Below are 22,994 nucleotides of genomic sequence, written 5' to 3'. Positions count from 1 at the left end.
TCGATACCTGCCGCCTCTTTGCTCCGCCTCCGAGGTAGGAGCAAAACTCCCGTTCCGCAAACTTAGACGCACCAGGATAAGTTTAAAAAGGGATGCGTGCATTGCAGCCTTGTTCGTATCCAGGCATGCCCCTGGAAATAATGGGAAAGCTCGGGGCTTCAAAGGAGGCAGTCTAGGCATTAAACTGATTTTCAAGTTTTTAATGTCCGGTCTATTGATCACCTGGTTTGTTAGGAACTAGAGGGGTTAGCCCTTTGGTATTCACACCTAATGATATGAGCAGGATGGGGATGCTCCCTTTGTACAGTGGAGACCACATTCAGCCACCACGAAGCTCCCTGGGTGACTTGGGACTAGGCAAGATCTTTCAACCCTACCTCTCAGGGTTGTTGTGAGGATAAGTGGGGAACAGGTAGAGTACTAGAATACTGTGCTGCTTTGGGTTCCTGAAGGGGAGACAAATCGTTTTAAAGTAATAGCCAAGATAATCGTTCTCTCCACTGTAGTGCCCGAGTAAGCATAGTATTAAATGGCACACAGCCTTTCCTGGTGGTTGCTGTCTGTGGTCTAGTTTGGTAGGGACAATATCACATTCAAGCTTTGTAGTCCAGAAGCAACTTAAGTTCTGTGTCTTAGAAGTACAAGCATGATTGCTTTCATCCACTCTCCTTTCAAGTGATATTCTGTACATACGCACGTGCACATTGATCTGTATTCTGGATTAAAGTACTGAAATCATAGGAATAGAAAATGCACGGTAAGGGAAGTCAACATGAGTAACTGGCCAGATTTCTGGCTTCCCCAGGGAAGAAAAGATGTGGGAATGACTCAGTTATTGGAGGATGGTTGTGATTGGAATTGGTACCCCTATTTAGGGGCAGTTTCCATGGGAATAAGGAGGGTGAGCCAATCCCTGTAATGACTGGTCCGGGGAGATATGCCAGGGAGTGCAGGATAGGCCATTCCAGTAGAAGGGGGGCATCGGTTTGATGCTGATCCCCACTTCTGGCCCTACAGCTTCAGTCCTGGGTCTTGCTGGCCAAGATCATCGGTGACCTCAGCCTCAAGTTGCTGATGGTAAATGCCATGAGACCTTACTCATCCATGATCTGGTAGTGGTTGAGCACTTGGACCTAGTATGTAATACTGGAACCTGATCATTTCACAGTGGCAGTGTGGCAGTCTTAGAGATCTGCCATTCCAGGATTCAGATTCTATAGCAGCCTTCATGCCTGGGGTGAGGGTTATAGATCTATAAGGAAACATTGATGTTGGCCAGGGATTTGGATCCCTGATATTGGGAGATGAGTGTCTTGTTGCCTGGTAGGGTCCCTGATTGAACTCCTGGACCTGAACTTGGGGCTGATGTTGGAATCTCCTTGCCTTTTGGAATTGGAAGACTTCAGTCCTATTTCTTGGGTCTGGGAAGGCTCAATATTTCACAGCTCCCATGTTACTGTGGGCTTGTCCCATATAATCTTAGGTCCAGCAAACATAGGCAGTCATACATTGGACATTGTGTTTGTCTTGGAGCAGTTGTCAGATGATCTGCATATGGGGCCATCTCACTTAGTCATGGCAATTGGATCATCTCCTAGTCCAGATGAGACTGACTACCACCTAGGATCCCTGCAAGACAAATGGATTTATTAAGATAATTTGCCCTGGATGCCTTATAGATCCATATGGATTCTAGTGGGTACTTGGGGGATTCCCCAGCAATTAATAGGCAGTTCTTTTGATTGCCTGGTTAACCACTGGCATCAGATGGCAACCTGGGCTCTTGGCATGGTTGCTCCCATTGACCCCTCTCTGCCTGCCAATCTCATTTAGCTCCTTGTTTTACTGAGAAGCTCTGAGAGATGCCTAGAGCAGTGCTGAAGAAAGACAAAAAGGGAATCTGATTGAGCATGGATGTGGGCCTATACCATAGGGACAAGCTAGGCAAAACAGTTATACTCCTTTCATTGTAAGTTGGCAGGTTATTGTAAGTTGGCAGGATTTCTGCTGGAGTGGTGAAACTGCTGGGCTCTGCTTCTCCTTTCAGCTTTGAGAGCTGATCCAGTCCCTTGGTTGTAAATTCTTAGTTTCTCCTAAGGCCAGGCCAGGCCAGGCCAGGCCAGACATTTTACTGTGGACACGGTACAGAAACATGAAACCTGTTAATGTAGTTCATGGATGGCATGAATCATATGAAAAAATCTGTGTTTTTTTAATTCTACCCATGTCCTTTTTCTGTGTATAATATCATGTATGTAAGAGAGAGAGTAGAGTGGGCTATGGGCTACCAACCCATAACAAGATAGCGCCATCAGCTGTGGGGTGTGGACACATCACTTACAGCATACAGCACCTGAAATGCATGGCCAGAATCACTTCATCTCTTGGGCCAAAAAAAGTACATGACTTTGTGGGAAAGATTCAGACTGGAAGTGAAGATATGGGACCTTTTATTTTTTTAACTAAGAAATAGTCAGCAGTAACTTCAGTACCAGCTGTATCAAACAAACCATAAAAGAATGTGATTGTTTTAATATAATGCATAGTAATGGTGTATATGATACCTTAATGGGGTTCTTTTCTGCTTTACAGCAAAGGGTCAGTTTTAGTTGTGAGCCTGTTGAAATTTTCCATCATTAATGACATTTGTCCACAGAGATGGCATCCCCAGACTCAAATCACCCTGAAATGTAAGTCATATATAATGTTTACATGTCTGTAGACCTGCAATAATTAAATACAATAAATCTCTTTTTTTATAAATCAATATAACTTTGATTTATATTATCAAAACAATTCCTAATATATTTCTATTAATGTTAGCATGATACATCTAGTTAGTGCAGAGTATAAAGAAAGAAAGAAATGCTTTCATACATGTTACACATACATGCAAATCTATCGAAAAACAACCTACACTGGATACCCCCTCAACTTTATCAAAAAGTGCCTGGCCACTCAACCCACTACAGCACAACCAACACAAGCTATGAAAAGGATAACACTGCCATACATCAGAAACTTCTCAGAAACAACCAACAGATTGTTACAACCACACCGCATCACCGTAGCACATAAACCAACTAAAGCCCTCCAAAACATCTTAAGCAATCCAAAAGACCCAGTAGCCCAAGAAGGAAAAACAGGAGTTACCTACAGCATACAGTGCAAGGACTGTAACAGCCACTATGTAGGACAGACAGGCAGAAGACTAGCAGAGCGCATCCACGAACACCAGCTGGCAGTCAGAAGACACGATGAGAACTCCTTAATCTCACAACACGTGGACAGACTCAACCAGAGTTTCAACTGGGAAACTGTGAGCATCCTAGACTAAGCCAAATCCAAAAATGCCAGAGAATTCCTGGAAGCCTGGCACTCAGACAAAGCAGCCATCAATAGATACATAGAAATAAACGATACAGTATTTATACACCATTCAAAAGAGACAGTAAAAAAGCTAAGGAAACAAAAAGACCAGAACACATCCTCACATCCCCTCCAGCAGCCAACACCCAGATAAGCAGGGATGAACACCAGGAAAACAATCAAGCAGAAAACAATACCCTAATCAAGGAACTACCAAGGGGAAAACCACACCCCCACCAACACTGGCAGGGCAAGCTACTGTATATACAGTAAACAGGGAGCAAACCCCATACCCACTAGCACTGAGGATGTTACCTAGTTGGGTAGTGAAATGTCTGCAAGCAAACAACCAAGCTCAGAGAGCACCAGGGACTCCAAAATAAAATACATGTTACAGTGCTTTCTGCCATTCCACTTCTTGGTATCCTGTATCCATAGAAGCTCCGCAGAGTGTCTTGTATGTCTATGGATATTCTGAAGAACTGCTGCATCCTTCTATCAGAAAGAGGTGGTATTTTTCTCTTCTTACTTGCAAATTAGTTAAAACATACAATTGCCAGTACCAGAATGTTAACCACTTTCTCAGCATTATCTTATCCCCATTGCAGAGCTGCAAATAGTGGTAGATAAATAGGTGAGGTAGATTAGAAAGAATTGTGGCAAGTTCTTAGTGGTATGGGGATACCAAGTCATCTTGTCTGCCTCCTGAAGAATCTGTATAACAACCAAGTAGCAACAGTAAGAACAGACCACGGAACAATGGACTGGTTTAAGATTGGGAAAGGAGTACAGCAGGGCTGAATACTCTCACCATACATATTCAACTTGTACACAGAACACATCATGCGACATGCTGGGCTTGAGGAATCCAAGGCTGGAGTTAAAATCTCTGGAAGAAACATTAACAATCTCAGATATGCAGATGATACCACTTTGATGGCTGAAAGCGAAGAGGAACTGAGGAGCCTTATGATGAAGGTGAAAGAAGAAAGTACAAAAGCTGGCTTGCAGCTAAACCTCAAAAAAACCAAGATGATGGCAACCAGCTTGTTTGATAACTGGCAAATAGAGGGAGAAAATGTAGAAGCAGTGAAAGACTTTGTATTTCTAGGTGCGAAGATTACTGCAGATGCTGACTGCAGCCAGGAAATCAGAAGATGTTTAATTCTTGGGAGAAGAGCAATGACAAATCTCGATAAAATAGTTAAGAGCAGAGACATCACACTGACAACAAAGGGGGTCATGACTTCATTATGCACCTGTGTTCTTTCCCCCTTTTTCACTTTCACTGTTTATCTTGATTTCATATTTTTAAAAAATGTCTAGTGACAGTTCAAGCTATCTTTCAGCTGAAGTCTGGAAGGATATAGAAAAGACATAAGAGCAGAAACCTATGTACTGCATAGCATTTTTACAGATCAGAGTGATGACAGGTGGCCGACAGTGTAGGTCAGAGGTACACAACAGCGTCCTTTATATTCATGGTATATGCTGCCTATTTACCTACTTTCTGTCTCTAGGAGGTGCTGCCAAGGTAACTGTGTCCTAAGGAAATGTAACACATTTCTTTGGGCACAAAAGAGAGGATGGGAAAAAGTTGTCAAGGGTAGGGTGGAGTGACCATCATTTAACTTTTCTTTAATCTGCTTCTTATCTTTCTGGTTGTTTGTTTTGAATTTTATTGTATTGTAATCTTTTGTTGTACAGGTAGTCCTTACTTAATGACTGCCTTATGTAGTGACTGTTCAAAGTTATGATGGTGCTAAAATTAGCAGTCACATGATGTCTCACTTAACAACCCCAGGTAATTCACTTAATGACCACAGCAGGAGTGACATCGTAAGTCCAGCATGGTCACGTGATGTTTTACTTAATGACCGCATCATTTAGCGACAGAGTTGCCAATCCCAATTGTGGTCGTCAAGCGAGGACTACTTGTATTTTGAGCTGCCTAGAGTTGTTTGGAGTCAGGTGACACCTAAATCAAATTAATTAAATTAATTAAATTAACTTCCTGAGCTCAACTGCAGATGCACAGCTCCACAGAAGAACGACAAGAGCACTGTAGGAACTGAGCCTAATTTTTTAAACAGTGTTTTATGTTAGTAGGTAAAGGTAAAGGTTTCCCTTGACGTAAAGTCCAGTCGAGTCCGACTCTAGGGGGCGGTGCTCATCTCCGTTTCTAAGCCATGGAGCCGGCGTTGTCATAGACACTTCCGGGTCATGTGGCCAGCATGACTCACGGAACGCCGTTACCTTCCCGCCGAAGCGGTACCTATTGATCTACTCACATTTGCATGTTTTCGAACTGCTAGGTGAGCAGGAGCTGGGATTAACAACGGGAGCTCACCCCGCTGCGCGGTTTCGAACCGCCGACCTTCCGATCAACAGCTCAGCGGTTTAACCCGCAGCACCACCGCGTCCCTGTTATGTTAGTACATACTATCTAAATAGAAATGAAACAAACAACACTTCCTAAATGGGCAGCTGAAATGGTGGAAGGAAAGGAATGAGTTCAACCACTTTTTCATAACCATTTCTAAAGATACCTGTTTTTATTACCCTGAGGACAAATATAATAGGCTCCATGTTTTAATTTTTTAAAACATTCTTTCATAAGCTGCAACCACTCTGAAATCAACCTTCCCCTTTCTGTTTCAAAGGACCGTTGTAGGCCTTCATGGAACCAATCGAGCCATACACCATGTGGCGTTTTCAGACTGCCAGAATGGATTAGGTAATTAAATTATGTATTCAACTTACTCTAATAAAGTAGGAGTGCTGCTGTGCTGTTTGGGGCAGGTGGTCCACTCTAATGTAGGTGGGATTTGAAATGTATACAGTTATTTAGTAATTACCACGGTGCGTTTACCACAGTGAAGAAAATAAGAAAATAACTTGTTTATACCTTGCTTGTTTTGCTTGCTCAACAGGCATTAAAATTGTTGGAAGCTGTCAAGATCAATCTGAAGAAGAGTATGGAATTTTCATAAAGGAGATATTGCCAGAGAGGATAGCTGCTACAGATAGTAAATAATTATTTGTAAACTTCATTGGTGGCAATGCTGCTAAAAAAAAGCTGTATCATTCCATGTATTGATTTTTCTCTTGTGTTTTTTTTATTATTGTTAAAGTTCCTCACATCCACACCATCTTCTTTTTCCTTCCCCTACAGCACTGCCTCATTCTGTTCTAGAAATTCCTTCCAGTCCTCCAGAGCAGAGGGGGATTACCTAGGAGAGGCTGGGGCCGCCACATCCATCGTTCCACTGATGGAAATAATTCTATCAGTTGAAAAAAATTCCTTGGATTTCATCCATTAGATTCAAAGTGAGAGAAGATTAGGCACACGATAGACCTGATCTAATGAGGCTTGCAACTTCTCTCTGGGTCCTACTCACAGTTAACCATGTTAGTGGGTGGGTTATATTGTTGTGAAAAACGCTAAACTTAATCAGCAAGGGGATTAGAAGAAGTTGCTTTTAGCTCCAGACAGCCATGGAGTGCTTTGGAGCTAAGTTAAATCTTCCTGTCAGCTGTGTTGGCCAAATAGAGGAGGAAAGCTTCTCTAAGCCCTTTTTACTTCCCATAGTGTGGTGGACAAAGGACAGGAAGGGTGGGATTGGTAGCCTCCCCCTGCCATCTCTATCCGTGGGGGCTCCAAAACTTGTTTGGTTACCATGGACTTTTTTTTTTTTACTTCTTTACTTTCCTCTTTACTGGAAATGCAAATACATCTTTTTATTTGCTTTCTAACATGTATCAGCTGGCAGGACTTCAAAAATGTCAGTTTCCTCTTTAACCAGGACACTGTTGATCATGTGTTGCTGGTACACCAAGGTAGGTCTTTAACAGTGGGAAATAAATTACTAGGTCATAGGTACACAGCTATAATATTTAGTTCAGTAATTCAGGGCAATTATGTGGGTTTGAGGTACTATAAAATAATAGGTATGTCATATAATAAGATTTGTAGGATAAGTTACCCCAACTATAATGTCCTTATGTTGTATTAGAAGGGCATGACAGAAATGTTCATACATATATAGTAAAATAAATAAAACATTAAAAAGTGGCATAATGATAATCATTATCATGAAGTCCTATATAAAGATATAAATAAAATAAATGTAGTCATTTAGCAGTCAGCTAGAAAGTAGCTAATTACTAATCTCGTAGCTGTGTCGTACTGGCGAAAGTATATCAGAAGTAATTCTGACATTTTTGGGTTCAAGTGTTTTTTTTTTTTTTTGGTGAGCAGTTTTTTCCCTAAACAAAAAGTTTTGCTTTCTTGATGCAGCTGAATTGTAATTAATTGTCATGATTTTTCTTTTCAAGATCAATTGTGTATTGGAGATTTGATTTTAGAAGTCAATGGCCAAAAATTATGTGGTGTAACCACTGAAAGGTAAGCTCTAATATTTAATGAGAAGCATGAACTGGAATGGCTAGCATTTATATTTGCCTATTAATATTTTTGATCAGGTTAGGTGCAGATATAGAAAGAAAAATGCCACTGAAGCTTACAGGGTTCTGTCTGCTTGCACAAGAGCAAAATGGCCAAAATGCATAACAGGTCCTGGGAATATATGATCAGCCAGGATATTTGCGGAAACAAGGTTCCATGGTCAATTTCTGAGAATACCCACTTCTTTAAAAAAAAGAAAAAGAAAAACGTAATTTTGAAAACACTGATAAATTGCCATTTCTGGGCACTTTTCACAAACAGTTATACACGTAGAGTGTATTGCAGTACAGGTAATCCTCATTTAGCATTTGGCATTGGCCGTTACCACTGATGATGAAGTAACGTGACCAATGCTCACATTTATGGCATCTCTCTCTCTCAGTGACATGTTTGCCATTACAGTCGGTATGCATTGTCCTGTGCCTGACCCGGTCTTTTCCTCCCCCACTCGCAGAGCAGAGAGATTACCTAAACAAGCAATCTCTTCCTGAGTTGCTTTTCTCTGCAGTGCGGTGGGCTAAGGGCAAGTTAACAAGCTCAGCTCTATGACCGTAATTACTTGATTTGGCCAGCTTCCAGCTGTTGCCTGAAAGTGACAAGACCCTAATCAGGTTCACACTAAAGGCTTTGTGTGCCTTCTAAGTGGCTTGTGGGGAGTGCAGTAGGCAACAGCTGACACTAGCACATTCCTTTGATGTGTATTCCCCACTGTGTGCCCGCTAACTCTCTTGTAATCTCTTCCTCTCCAATGAATGTAAATACAAACATCAGTTTTTTTCTTGTTAATTATCCCAGTGCTGGGGGGAGCATTCCAAAGGGCAGGGGAGTGGGGGGAAAGGGCTATAAGATTTGCCCTTTTACCTGGGTTCCTTATGAGTCAAGTTCCAGAAACCTTCCCCGCTGTTTGGGCTCACCCAGTTGTTTGGGGTCACGTCCTTCTGACTCTGTAAAGCAAAGGAAAGCTGAAGTAAAATCATAAGCACAGTCGCAGTCACTTAGCGACTGCTTCATGCAACGACTGAGTTGCCAGTCCCAATTGCAGTCTCTAAACAAGGACAACCTGTAGTCAGGATGGGATGCAGCTTGGGTATACCGTCGCTAAATCTAACCGGTTCAAAAAGGATTGCAGGTGGTATACTAACTGAAGTTGTACAAATGTGCTAATTACCACAACAGTCACTTGCAAATCTAGTGATATCTGCGGATCAAAAAACCCTCCCAGCTGTTTTGGGAGAATCGTAGAATTATAAAATCAGAAGTGCTCTTAGATGGTGCAACCTCATCCAAAAGGAGGTTCCCCCCAACCTCTAAGTGCAGCTTTCTCCTGGCCATCAATACCTCTGTCTTGTTAGGGTTTAATTTTGGCCTGCTGTCTCTCATTATAAGACACTATGTAGTAAAGAAGAAACTGAGTTACAAATAGGTTTCCTTCTATCTTGGCTAACATGGCTCCGACTTAAAACCGTTTTGAACAAGAAGGATGTAAATAGGTCCGCATCCCATTCTTTAATTATTTCTGAAAAATTAATTATTACTTGTAATGGTATGTGGAAATGCCTTTGGGAGATGGGAGGAAGAGTTGCAGCCTCAACAGCGGTCTGATAAACGAAATTTGAGTCCCAAGGAGGAAGGGTGGCGGAAGAAACATTAACAGTTTGTGTTAATGTAACCTTACAAAAAAGATAGAGCTAGAACTCCTGGCTGTGCTTCTTGTCTGGACTACCTTGCAAGACTAACATGAATCTTGCAAGTCTGAAAGTACCCCTCCCTTCCTTCACTTTTAATTGATTGATTCATTATGTGCCATCAAGTCATTTTCAGCTCCTAGTGACCACATAGATAGATTTTCTCCATGGCGATCAGTCACTAACCTGGTTTTTCAGGTCTTCAATGGTGTACTCATCGCCACTGTAACTGAGTCCATCCACCTTGCTGCTGGTCGTCGTCTTCTTGTCTTTCCTTCCACCTTTCCCGGCATCAGAGCCTTTTCCAGAGATCTGGGTCTTCACATAATGTGTCCAAAGTAGGATCATTTGAGCCTGGCCATTTGTGCCTCGAGTGAGAACTCTGGGTTGATTTGTTTGATGATCCATCGGTTTGTTTTCTTGGCTGTCCACGGTATTCTTAGGAGTCTTCTCCAACACCAGAGTCAATACTCTTCCTATCCTGCTTTTTTAAAGACCAACTTTCGCTTCCATAGAGTGTCACAGGGAATGCCATGGCTTGCATGATTCTGATCTTCGTAGGTGTAGACACATCATGGCATCTGAATATTTTTTCCAAGGCCTTCATGGCTGCTTTACCAAGTGCTAGTCTGCGGCTTATTTCTTGACTGCTTGTTCCTTTACTGTTTATGGTTGATCGTAAAAAGCAGAAGCTATTCACCACTTCAGTATCTTCATTGTCAATTCTAAGGCTGGTTGTTCTACCTGTTGTCACTAGTTTGGTCTTCTTTATATTTAATTTTAGTCCCATTTTTTCACTGTGCTCCTTTACTTTTATTACTAGAGCTTGCAGATCCTTTGCATTTTTGGCTATCAGGACAGTGTCATCAGCGTAGTGCAGGTTATCAATGTTTCTTCCTTCAGTTTTAAAATCATGTTCATCTTCTTCCATTCCAGCTTCCCTTAATATATATTCTGCATATAGGTTTAATAAATAAGGGGAGAGTATACAGCCTTGTCGCACTCCTTTGCCAGCCTGGAGCCAGTCTGTTTCACTATGTTCTGTCCATTCTGTGGCTTTCTGACCTGTATATAAATTTATCACAAGGACAATGAGATGTTCTGGGATCCCCATTTTTCTGAGCACTTTCCACAGCTTGAAGTGATCAACACAATCTAAGGCTTTTCTATAATTGATGAAGCACATGCTTTTTGGTATTCTTTGGCTTTTTCAATTATCCAGCGTGCATCAGCAATAATGCCTTGTGTTCCTCAGCCTTTTCTAAAGCCAGCTTGAACATCTGGCATCTCCCTTTCCATGTAAGGCTCTAATCTGCATTGGATGATCCTAAGCATTATTTTTCCAGCATGTGAAATTAAAGATATTGTATGATGGTTTGCACACTCAGTCGGTTGGCCAGTTATTCTCCAGATTTGCTGGCGTAGCTTGGTGAGAACTCCCTCACTTTTACTCTCCTGAAAACTAGAGAGGGCCCCTTCTGAGACGCTTTTGCCACCCCTCCACCTTCAGACTCAAATTTTGTTTATCAGACCATTGTCTAGGCTGCAACTCTTCCTCCTGTCTCCCAAGGTCATTCTGTCATACCATTACATTACCTTTCCCAACCAAAGGAACAATTTCAAAAAGTTATATATTATTATTAGAATTGGAGGAGGGTCACACACACACACACACACACACACGGGTTTAACAGAAGCTTGGGACACAGATTTAGGAAGGCAAATAGAAGAGACAAATTGGCGGACACTTTGGAAATCAGGTGGCTTTCTGTCAGCTTCCATACAAGAGATGCATTGGAAGATACTACATTACTGGCATTTAACTACAACTAGATTAGCACAAATAGCTGATAATTATTCATCAAAATGTTGGAGGGGTTTCAATCAGAAGGGAACATTTTTTCATAAGTCGTGGGCTTGTGAAAAGGTGGCGTCTTATTGGAAGACAATATTCAAAGAAGTTAGAATAATAACTAAACAAAAAGGAGTTTGTTGTATTCTTACTCCTGGCTGCAAAATTAAGCATTGCTCAAAAATGGAAATTTCTAGATAACCTATCAGTGAGTAATTGGCACGCTGAAGTATGGTCAATTGCTCTTATGGAAAAGGTTACTGAAAAAATGTGAATACTGACTTCTCAGAGGGATGAATCACATTTTTATCAGCTCTGGAAACTTTATAACAATAATAACAACCCTGACAATAATAATTCTTCTTTTGACAAATTAAAAGTTATATCTAACCTATGACTGAATGTTGAGGTATATTGTTATGGGCTGTTATCTTGTATTCTAGTTTCTTCTTGCCTTACAGAATATTAAACATGAAAAATAAAATTTAAAAGTTTAAGGAACATTCAAAGGTGTGGATTGCCTTTTTGGAATTAAATGGTAAAGAGCACATTGATGGTATCCAGAGCTCCAAATGATCTCCTCCACTGGTTTTATGTAGATGATATATAGCATAGGACAAGATAAGAGAGCCCTGTGGAACATGATATATCAATAATAGTTCCCTAGCACCGTTTGCTAGGTGCAGTCCTAACAGAAGGGTCCAAAACTATTGTAAAATAGTGTCTCCAAGTACCAGTCCTGCCAGAAAGATACCATAGTCCAACAAATAAAAAGCTAGCAAGAGATCCAAGAGAACTACAGGTAGTCCTTGATTTAATGACCACAATAGGACTGGAACTTCTGCCGCTAAGTGAAGCAGTCATTAAGTGAGTTGCACCCAATTTTACAACATTTTTGCTGTGGACGTTAAGTGAATCACACAGTTCCCCATTAATTTTGTTTGTCGAGAGCCGGCTGGGAAGGTCACAAATGGTAGTCATGTGACCTCAGGATGGTGCAACCATCATAAATTCATGCTGGTTGCCAAGTGCCCAAATTTTGATCATGTGACTGCGGGGACACTGCAGCAGTCATAAGTGCAAGGACCGGTTATAAATCATTTTTTTCAGTGCCATCGTAACTTCAAATGGTCATTAAATGAATGGTCGTAAGTCAAGGACTACCTGTAGCAGGATTGCACTTCCCCCATCTAGTTGCCACTATAAGACATCCATCAAGATGATCAAAGTAATCTCAGTCCCATATCTCAGGCAAAACTATTAAAATTGGTTCAGGTAATCAGTTTCATCCAGGTGTGTCTGCAGATGTGGGGCCACTTAATCATCTTATGCAGGAATGAAAGATTAAAAACAGGCCTATAATTACAATTATACAAAATGGGCTTTTTCAGTAAAGGTTGTATAACTGCTTCCTTCAAGCAAATGAGATTATATCACTCCCTTAATAAGATAATGATCACCTCTTTTAACTATGGGACCAGTCCCAATCTGGCTGATTTAATCAGATGAGTGAGGCAAAGGACAAGCAAACTGGTTGTGGCCTTCACCTCTCCACACATACCCCATCCTCATCCTCAAGCCGAAAAAGATACTTACGAACCGGACATTCCTATGACCTGCCCCAACACTAGAGTCCAAATCAGAGTGAATCTGAACAACTTCATCTGCAAAGATCAATAACAATTGCCATAGTAAGCATCCAACTGCTTGGGTCTCCTCTAACGTCTTCATGGAGGAGATGCCGCACAATATGAAAAAGTGTCACTGGCTTGCTCCATGCAATCCAAGACAGAAAAGGAAGCCATCTTCATTACATCCACTGCCATGAAGAATGAAAAAGGGCCTTTAAGGAGGGCCATAGTTTATGTTTAGATGAAAAGTTCCTTCACTTGTGCTTCAACAAGTCTGTCTGCCTGGGATTTTTAATCTCTAGAATCATGAATCATGGCCTCATTATGCCAACATTTAGTAATTTTGAAAAAACTGAATATGTAATCATTCAGCTAATAGAAAACAATTACATAAAATAAGTTATGGTAATTCTTTTGTAGCACCTCAGTTGAGAAAATCAGTACATTTAACTCTTCATTTTTAACTTTACAGAGCTGCTGACATACTACAGATGGCATCGGCAACCAATTATGTGTCTTTACTTATTGTGAGAGATGAAGATACAAAGTAAGAATGTTAAATTTCCCCAAGTCCAAGAAAATTATACAAGATCCAAGACTGACCATAAATCTTGACATGTACCCATTGTAACCAATGACCTTAATTTTTCCCCTCTCTACTTTCTCTCTTCCATTAGAACTTCTTTTGACAGTGTGGGAACTTCCCTCAGCTCACTGCAAACGTTATTAACATTTTTCAAGTTTTCCTGCAGGTTAAAAAACAAACAAAAACACCATGTCTACTCTTTCTGAGAAAACTTGGAATGAAAAATAAATATGGTATTTGTTGCCACTTTAATAAATCATCTGTAATAAAATCAAAAGAGAAGTGAAACTAGATGAGAATCATAAATGTATGCAGATGATTCCTGCAGTCTGTTCTTGAAAACCAAAGTCTGAAACTTTGTTTTCCTCATCTATGAGTTTTAGACTTGCGGATTTGTGATCTATCAAATCATTAATTGCAGGAGTTTTATGATAACCCTATCTTATGAGCTTTATGAATAGAGTTCTCATATAGCAGCCTTCTCCAACATGGTGCCTTCTAGATGTGTCTAGATTACCACTACCAATATTCCCATCTAGCATTCCCAGTGGCTGTGCTATCTGAGGATTCTGGGAGTTGCAATCTCATCTCTGAAGGACGCTGCAAAGTTAGAGAAAATTGCCATTAGAGAATCATGCTAATACAACATTTGTCTAAATTTGATTTCCCTTCTCACTATTATAATTCTGCTAGTGTGGACATATACGTGTTTCAATCTATCCTGCTTTTTTTATATAAAGATATATGTATGTATGTATGTGTGTGTATATGTGTGTATATGTATGTATGTATGTGTATATATATATATATATGTATATACACACACACACACACACACACACCTGTGGGATCAAACTAGATATTATCTAAGCAAAACTTGCCCACCAAATTAACCGGCAATTGTAGGGAAGCAGCTCCTATAGGGAAGGTTTTACATGGATAGGAGGGGGGGGTTGTGCAGGATTTCAAGCAAGTTTTCTTCTAACCAGGCCTTTGCCTGATATTAAAACCTGGCTAACCCCCAGAAAACAGCTTTTAACAACTGAATGCACAAATGCTTGTTCTCAAAAATTGGAAAAAAGAGTGGGATATGCAACATTTTGAACCTGTGATCAAAGAAATGATTAGAGACATTTAGGAAGCAAAAGGCAAAATTAAGGAAACTAAATATTGAAAATAAAGAAATTGGCTTTGTTCCTTCCTATAATGAGGGTTTGAGTATTCTGCCTTTTAAACTCTAGATTAACATTTAGCAGTGAGAAATACTGGCTATAGTTGCTTTGAAAGAAAAATGGCTAATTTCCCCTAATATTTTAAATAACACTATGCTTCTGGGTACTTTTCACTGTGTAATTGCCAATTATATGCAAATGGCTTTCTTCTCTTCCTGTTCTATAGATTGGAGATTCTTAATCTGCTTCTAGCTAACAAATGCTGACCTAGTTTTTTACTAACCATCTTGAATAATTAAAACCCATAAGCAGTTTGGGCATTCCAGCATATCTCAGTACAGAACAGAATTAGACCCCCTCTTGCTTATTTGTCATTCTGTTGCTTATTGGGTAGCTTTTTTTTTATTGTATATATACTAATATATGCTTTCCACTATCTTTAAATTTGCACTGGTAAATTGTTAGAGGTAGTCTTTGACTTACAGTCACAATTGGGACTGGAATTTCCATCGTAAGTTGTTGTGGTCATATGTTGAGTCGCCACATGACCAGTCCCAATTTTACGACCATTTATACAGCAGTCTTTAAGTGAATTGCAGCAGTCATTGAGCAAATCCAGCTTCCCCAATGGGCGCTTTTTGCCAGAAACAGCAAAAAAACATTGCCAAACACGATCACATGACCACGGGGTGCTACAACAGGTTGTAAATGCGAGTCAGTTACCAAGTGCCTGAAATGCAATCATGAGACCATGGGAGGGTGGTGCGATATTTTGCAATGCTTGGAAGTGTTTTACAGGCCATAAAGCACCCATTCCAAGGCCGTTATAACTTCAGACCATTTTTAAGCAAACAGTCGTAAGTCGAGGACTACCTGTATAGCCTACATCTGCCTGATTTTGGACGCTTTTTCCACCTGCCCATATTAGCCTACTCACTGTTCCTTGTGATACCAGGAAAGAGAATATAGTCCTAAAAATGTGTGGTTAAGCCATATTGAACTTAATCAGATTTACTTCTGAGTAGATCTTCAGGTATTAGTATGGTGACTTTGGTATTATAGAAGAGACCTTCTGATCAAGTCTACCCAGGCTTCTAGGTATTTGTGAAAAATGTGTCAGTCTTTCCTTTATAAAGGATTGAACTTGGCCATTTGCAGCTTAAAATCAATTCTGATTTCCAAAATGGTGCTGTTTTGATCATTCTGATCATAGATTTGTTAAATCTATGGAGAAATCTGTAATATAACCCTGGCTAAAATAAGACATTCCTCTTCCTGTTTGTGTGCAGAGAAGTTGGTCCATTTTGCTATTCCGTACTGATATAGTAGGTGGTGACAGACCTCCAGATTTGTCTGGCTGGAACCTCTGAAAAGACAGAAGAGAATGTGGGAAAGTTACTAGTCAGCCTTAAAAATCAATATGGGGAAAGCATAGGCATTTTGACAAGCCCAATTTGTGTTGGAATTTGCAAATCAAAAGAGCCTTCCAGAAAATGCATCAAGAATTCTTGCTGTTTCAAGTCTGTCTTTGGGAATGGATCAGTCTTGCATATTCCATGCCACACACCACTTTCAGCCCATATTAGTTTGTAACCTGGCTGCATTGCAGTTGGAAACATGATGGAAACAACCTCGTATCTGTCAGAAAATGTACTTAAATTGTCTATTGTCTAACTTTTAATACCACCATTCCTGCTTTTCATAGGGTATGAATGTATATTGGTATACTTGTTCACTGCTGCATAAGACACTAAGCAAAACCCAGGATTTAGCCCAGCAGCAGCAGCTAAGCTAAACATCTGTTTCTTGAAAGGTCTTGGATCAGTGCATTCTAAGAGACATGAAATGATGCATCACATCTTCAACTTTTAAAAAAAATATTATTGCAGGAAAGAATTTCTGGCCTTGATGGGGAGGTACAGTTCACACAATAACACAAACTCAAGAAGGAATTCCCCAACACAGCTCCTAGCTGGTAAGGAGTTGGTTATATTTTCACTGTGCAGTATAAGAGAACAGTACTGTAGAGAATGCTTCATGGCCTGATGGCCTCCATTAATATTTCAGGTTGGTAGAGATGCTTTCATGAATTGGAAGGTAGACCTTTAACCCAGATTTTATGGGCTGATGTTTGATGGACAGAAAGGACACCTCACTTCAATCAAGGTTTTAAATATATGTTTCATTATAGGACTGAACAAGAGAGTAGAAGTGTCATATTGCCCCCTAGGGGTTCATTTGTACATTTTCAAATGTTTGGTGGATTGAGAACATATTGAGCCTATAATTCCAAAATGTGCCATGTAAATAATTAACTGTATTCTCAGGCAATCAGTGGCTAATGCTGCTGTGTTATGACTGTACCACAGTGAGAAGGAAAGCACCAGTAAACCAGCTGTTCAGGACTGTTTCAGGCCCCAGAATCCTGTAATGTGCATAGGTCACCATGCCGTGTGCCAATTCCAGTCAAAGCCAATGCAGGGCCCCTGCACTGTAACCTGGGAAACAGTTCAATCTCTGGTTTCATGTTTAAAAGGAAGAGAACTTAATTTTTACTAACTTCTGTTTTGTGAAAGTGCTCACAGGTTTATTTATTGCCCATTTGAATAAAAGATTAGACTTTGGACTTTTATTGGACAATAAAAAAAGATTTATTGCCCATATGAATAAAAGATATATTAGAAGTTGCTGGATGGAGCAGATTGGAATTCCATTGCAAAGGATGGTTTCTGGGCCTATCAACTTGTTGTTGTTGAATTACATTTGCCCCTTGCCTTTTTCCCAAGGAGCTCTTGGTAGGATGATTCTTTTCACATCCCATTTTCCCTCACTGTGAGGTAATGTAGGTTGAGCTTTATGAACAAATGGTGATTGGAAACTAGGTTTACCCAGGCCTAGTCCAGCAGTCTGCTAACTTACAATTCTGTCTGCCTTGCTGGGGGGGGGGCATTTCTGCCCCTACTGGTGGGCAGTTAATTAGTATGAGAGCACTCATAAGCAAAAATACTGTTTCTTAGCTGTAACGTGAATGCAGACATTCACTACACAGTAAAAACAACCCTGTGTATGAATTCAGCATTTCGCAGATTCCTCAGAATTGTGCATGCTTGTGCGCATATTTTGTGGTTTAAGGCTTCTCATATGTTCCACATCTTTGCCTGTACACGGATGGTGGTGTGGAACCATGCCTTCTGGTCCTTCCAGCTGCTGGTTCTCCCCACACATGTTGAATATGGGTCCCCTAAGAGAAAAACAATACATGAGCAGCTGCCCATATGGAAGTATCAGCTATTCTAGACTAGGTAATTGGAAATAAATGAAGGAAACGTAGAAAGGGCCTCTTCCATTATAAAGTCTTCTCCCCCACTCCCCACCAACCATCCCTGGCACAATGGACTGAGTAGTGACATAAGCCAGGAGCAGGGAAGGGGGAGAACAAATTATATAAATGGTGGAGATTGGGGTGGTGGTGGTGGAGTCTCACTTTTTTTTAATTGACAGAGTGGGTTTTGTTTACTTAATTTAACTTTAGCACTTATACTACAATTTCTGTATATTACCACTTTAAAAAGGCATGGAATTGTACTTCCAATTTAGGGGAATTGGGGATGCTGTTGAAGGTTGCTCCTGAGGTGGTAAAAGATGTTTGGGGCTGAATTCAGCCCTGGAATTGCCAGTCTCCTCCCATCCTTGGTGTCAGTGAACTCACTCAAGATGGGCATAACAGGACAATGTGACCCTTGGGTTGGACTCATTCTTCACCCCTACTCTAAAACAATAGAAGGGCTGGACAAGGCCTGGCAATCTTTATGGTACTGAGCAATTGCTTTCTGTAGAATATACTCATTTTTTTTTCTGACTCTTTTTCCCCCCATTCTAAAGGTGTTGATAGCTTTTCTTCAGGATCATCTTCAAGGTCAACGAGTCCTCCGCCATTGCATCCAAAGGACCCTGGGACAAGGCCCCCGGGAAGGCCTGCTGTGGTAACTTCCCTTCAAGCTACCACAAAGTAACTATTGAAGTTGTAAAGTTTGTTTTTCATGAGGCATTTGTGGAAAAGGACAGGATGCACAGGTCAAAGCATAGGAACATTATCATTTCCAAAGCCTGCCTTTTAATCTGCGATTGTGAGCTGTCAATACTGAAAGAAGGTCCTCAAAGAGTTTCAGTTTTTGTTTTATATGCTGTTTCTCTGCACGGAAAGTGAATTAACTGTGAAGAATGTCAGAGCTAGGCTGTGCTGCCATTTTCTCTAGTTTGCTCCCAATTATTTTTCTTAAATGGTCTCAGTTTTTAAGAACATATAGGAAATTGTCTTTTGTCAGTTCAGAGGTAATCCTTTCCATCCAGTACTGTCAGGCCTTTCCTGTCACGTGCTCCCCAATCCTTTAAACTCAAGCCCCTGAGAACAGACCCTGGCATCCATCCTTGAGCTATGACGCTGTTGCCTAAGAAACTCAGGCACCCAAGTGGAGTGGAGCTGGAAAGAACCTAGTCCCTGAATTTGAGAGAGAAATACTCTGTACCAGTGTTTCTCCACCCTGACAACTTGAAGATGTGTGGACTTCAGCTCCCAGAATTTCCCAGCCAGTCATGATGGCTAGGGAATTCTGGAAGTTGAAGTCCACACATCTCCAAGTTGTCAAGGTTGAGAAATACTGCTTTATACCTTTGCAAAGTGGCTTTTTTGCCCCCCCTCCCCCGCCCTCAATACGAAGTACAAGTACTTCAGGCAAAGCGAAAAGCATTTTATTAAGGAGGGTCAAGTCTTTATATAGGGTACAGAAACAAATGATAAATATATTCGATATACATGATGCATCAGAAAGCAGCAAATCAAACAATAGAAGACATTGATTAGATGTGACAAAAGACAGACACCCTTAAAATATGTTTCATCTACTTCTTTCCTACCGGGGCTTGTTTCTATAACACTTGCAACTCTCAAGGACTTCAGAATACAGCCCTATTGTTTAATTTCTGAATAGGCTAGTTTTTGCACATCAAAGGAAATGGTTTTGGCTAAAAGGAAAAACATGGTTTCCTAAACTTCAAAATGAGGCACGGATGCCATGCTAAAATGTTTAATATCACCTTTATTAAAAAGCTAACAATGAAGCCTAAAATTCCAGGTAAGAATGCTTCCCTGAGGCTTTTCTTTACTTGCAGCTATTCCCTTTTAAAATAAGCAAAAAAAAAAAAACAAGTCATTCTCAGAATAGATCCTGAGGGCTGAGAGGCACCACAAATTCCTAGCTGAGTACTCCCATCCATGATCCTTTGTAGATGCAGAAAAACTTTGCCTGTTCCCATTATTGTTGTTCAAAACCTGGAAAAGACGTAATAATGTGGTCACAGTTGCTTAGCAACCATGCTTTTCTTTCATGGGCCCAAGTAAAATTCCCAGCTTTTCTCAATGGCAAGCAGACACATATCCAGGAGACATCAGCAAGGCCACGCAGCCTGCATGTTTTGTGTCATGGTCACTGATCCTGGACACATAATTTCTAGGACTGATAGTGAAAATCACCCAATAGCAGGAAGCCTAATGGGTTCCAAGGATGTAGGCATATTGGTCTCCATGACTGCCATGCTGGGGCTCATGGACTTAAAACACCCTGGCTGGAGGTGGTTGCCCTGACAGCCACTCAGACAGAGCTTTGCCCCCTATGATACAGTATTTAAAGCAATGTAACGAAAAAGCTTTGTGTCCCTGCTCCTATTCCCTAGGTTCCTGGCTCCTAACCTTACCTTGCCCTACTGTCTGCTTCCCAGCTTCTGATCCTTTGCTACCAATTCTCATCATCCTTGTATTATGGACCACAGGTCATTTTCCTGATGTCTTGGTATGCTATCATGGAGTTTCCAGAGAAATATATAAAATGTCTGTTTTCCCTGGTCTTGGCTCACCACTAAACTTCACCAAGTTCTTTGAAGGTCTATCAATAGAAGTTTATAAAGCTCAGTTTTTATGCATGTAGAAATCAGCATTGCCCCAAGAAATTTGCTGCCTGGGGTGAAGAACAAAATGCTACTTTGCTTGATTCCACATGAGATGCCCATCAGACCAGGAATTGAGTCCTGGCAGATGGCAGCGTAGTTAGATGGTATGGGCAAACCAACTGATTTTGCCTAGCAAAATCATGTGCCGTCTGCTCATCTAAGAGAGATTCCTTATGCACTGGTGGAGGCATAGAGACAGGTTGCTTTCTGGCATGCTTTTTGTTATACAATTGCCTTGCCTGAAACACAGTATTTTATAATGGAGGGGGGCAGTTCTGGATAGATGTCTTTTATTTGTTACCTTCCCTTCTTCCTATCACTTTTTAATCCTTTTTTACCCACAAATTCCATTAAGCAAAGAAGAAGAGAGAACTCCATCCAGATGTAGCAAGTTATAGCACCCAGAGTAAAAACTGAGTTTAAATGTATATTCATTTGCCACATTCCAAAGACATCCAGTAGTGGATTCTTTCTTAGCCCACTGGGAAAAAATAGCCTTTACAGAAACAGAATTGCACAAGAGGCCCTGGACTGCTGGATTCACCTTTCCTGTTCTTAGTTGAATTTAAGAATTGGGGGGTGGGGAGTGAGAGAATGGGATCTCCTGCTTAATACTCCTAAGCATACCAGACATCAAAGCATGGCTATGAGAAAACAAAAGGAGATTTTGCTGCAAGGTGTTTTTTGTGTTTGTTCTCAGTTTCCCAGTCACTGACCTTTTAAAGCTAACTTTGTTTCTTCTTCTCCAGTGACAGCATATTTCAGATTATCAGTGTTTCCAAGGAAACGGGTCTCGGCTTGCACGTTGTAGGAGGCATTGACAAGAATGAAGGGCCCTTGGTGTATATTCTGGCAGTTATTCCTGGAGGTGACTGTCATAAGGTAGAGAAGGGAAGGAAGAGTTGGGGAAGAAGGGTTCTATCTCTGTTTTCCTTTTTGCAATCCATGTTGGAAGTGAGTGCCATTGCTTGGTATCTGCTCAAGTCTTGGAAATGTTTTTCAAAATTAAGATGAATCTCTTATTTAGAGCAGTGGCAAACCTATTGCTAGGCCCCTCTGAATTTTGCCTCGCCTAAATAAAAATGGGCACAACTTCAGTTTCACCATCATGGTCGCCATCTTGACAACTTTGACGATACACTGTGGACACCTCTGATGTTAGATGTTCTGACAAATATCTGGGGCGAGAATGTATCAAAGCTGGAGTATAATCTGAGTTGATCCAGGAACTGCCTGGGATCAGTCAGCTGTCAGTACAGAGTTGTCTTCCTCAATGCAGAAGTTTTACCAATGAAATGCTGTTTGTTTTGATGTTTTCATTTTTCTTGTTCCATTGTGCTTTGTGTTTTTTGAAATTCCCTTGATTTTGATTATGAAAGGGAGCCATATTGTATGCACTAATCTCCCTGTCATCTGGATAGCATTGAAACACCTAAAATGTCTCATTAAAATATGGAGCAGGTAGTAACACTTGTCTGACCTTGTCTATTCTTGAAAGCTAAGCAGGGTCAGCCCTACCTAATTGTTGGATGGGAGATCACCAGGTAATTTCAGGATTGCAGGCTAGACTGGGAAGTTGAAAGACAGTGACAAAAGCACTTCCATGTTCCTGCCAAAATAACTCATGAACTCACTGAGTCAAATCCAGCTTAAGGGTTTCATTTTACATGTGTTTAATTTGCATATTATTACAGCAAGCATATAGACAGCTGTTGATAAGTTAATTCCCATTTTCAAAATTTGTAGATCTCGCTCTACAACCAGAACTCTCTGGTTGTTTATTTCAATATATTGAGGTAATGGTCTTTTCTATCAGTTTGGTCCAGAGTTGGTGCCAGAACTGGGCAACTTGGTGCACTCCATGTGTTTTGGGCTGAATTTCCTATAATTTGTTTTCATGTACCATATTGTCTGCAACTGGTAGGTATAATTCGTAACATTCAAATGGAGAATATTCTGTTTGCAGTCATTGCCACAAGAGGTCACCATTGTTGCTTGTATCAACATGCATTATCACAGCCTTTCCCAACTTGATGCATTCAAGATGTGCTGGGATTGCAGTTCCCATCCTGGTTGGAGATTCGGGGACTTGCAGTCCCAAGATACCTGGAGAATGCTGAATTGAGGAGACTATGTTATAAAAGCTATAGGGGGTTAATCAAAAGAAATCTTAAAGAACTGCCCAGATGCAAGTGCTCAATAATACTGCAGCTGAAGTTATACATCAA

At 40.7% G+C, this 22,994-nt stretch overlaps 1 protein-coding gene across 1 annotated transcript in view; it reads left to right on the top strand.

The window, feature by feature from the left end:
- The first annotated feature begins 2,591 nt into the window (after positions 1–2,591).
- Positions 2,592–22,994, top strand: part of STXBP4 (syntaxin binding protein 4) — a 99,297-nt gene continuing 78,894 nt past the window's right edge. The window contains exons 1-8 of the mRNA XM_063293602.1: positions 2,592–2,690; positions 6,033–6,106; positions 6,303–6,398; positions 7,708–7,777; positions 13,478–13,552; positions 16,653–16,738; positions 18,646–18,772; positions 21,516–21,648. Coding sequence (XP_063149672.1) covers positions 2,659–2,690; positions 6,033–6,106; positions 6,303–6,398; positions 7,708–7,777; positions 13,478–13,552; positions 16,653–16,738; positions 18,646–18,772; positions 21,516–21,648 — 693 coding nt within the window. The 5' untranslated portion in view covers positions 2,592–2,658. The remainder of the gene's footprint in view (positions 2,691–6,032; positions 6,107–6,302; positions 6,399–7,707; positions 7,778–13,477; positions 13,553–16,652; positions 16,739–18,645; positions 18,773–21,515; positions 21,649–22,994) is intronic.

This window comes from Candoia aspera, chromosome 2 (genome assembly GCF_035149785.1).
Source record: "Candoia aspera isolate rCanAsp1 chromosome 2, rCanAsp1.hap2, whole genome shotgun sequence".
Taxonomy (NCBI): domain Eukaryota; kingdom Metazoa; phylum Chordata; class Lepidosauria; order Squamata; family Boidae; genus Candoia; species Candoia aspera.
This window is presented reverse-complemented; position numbering and strand designations above follow the sequence as displayed.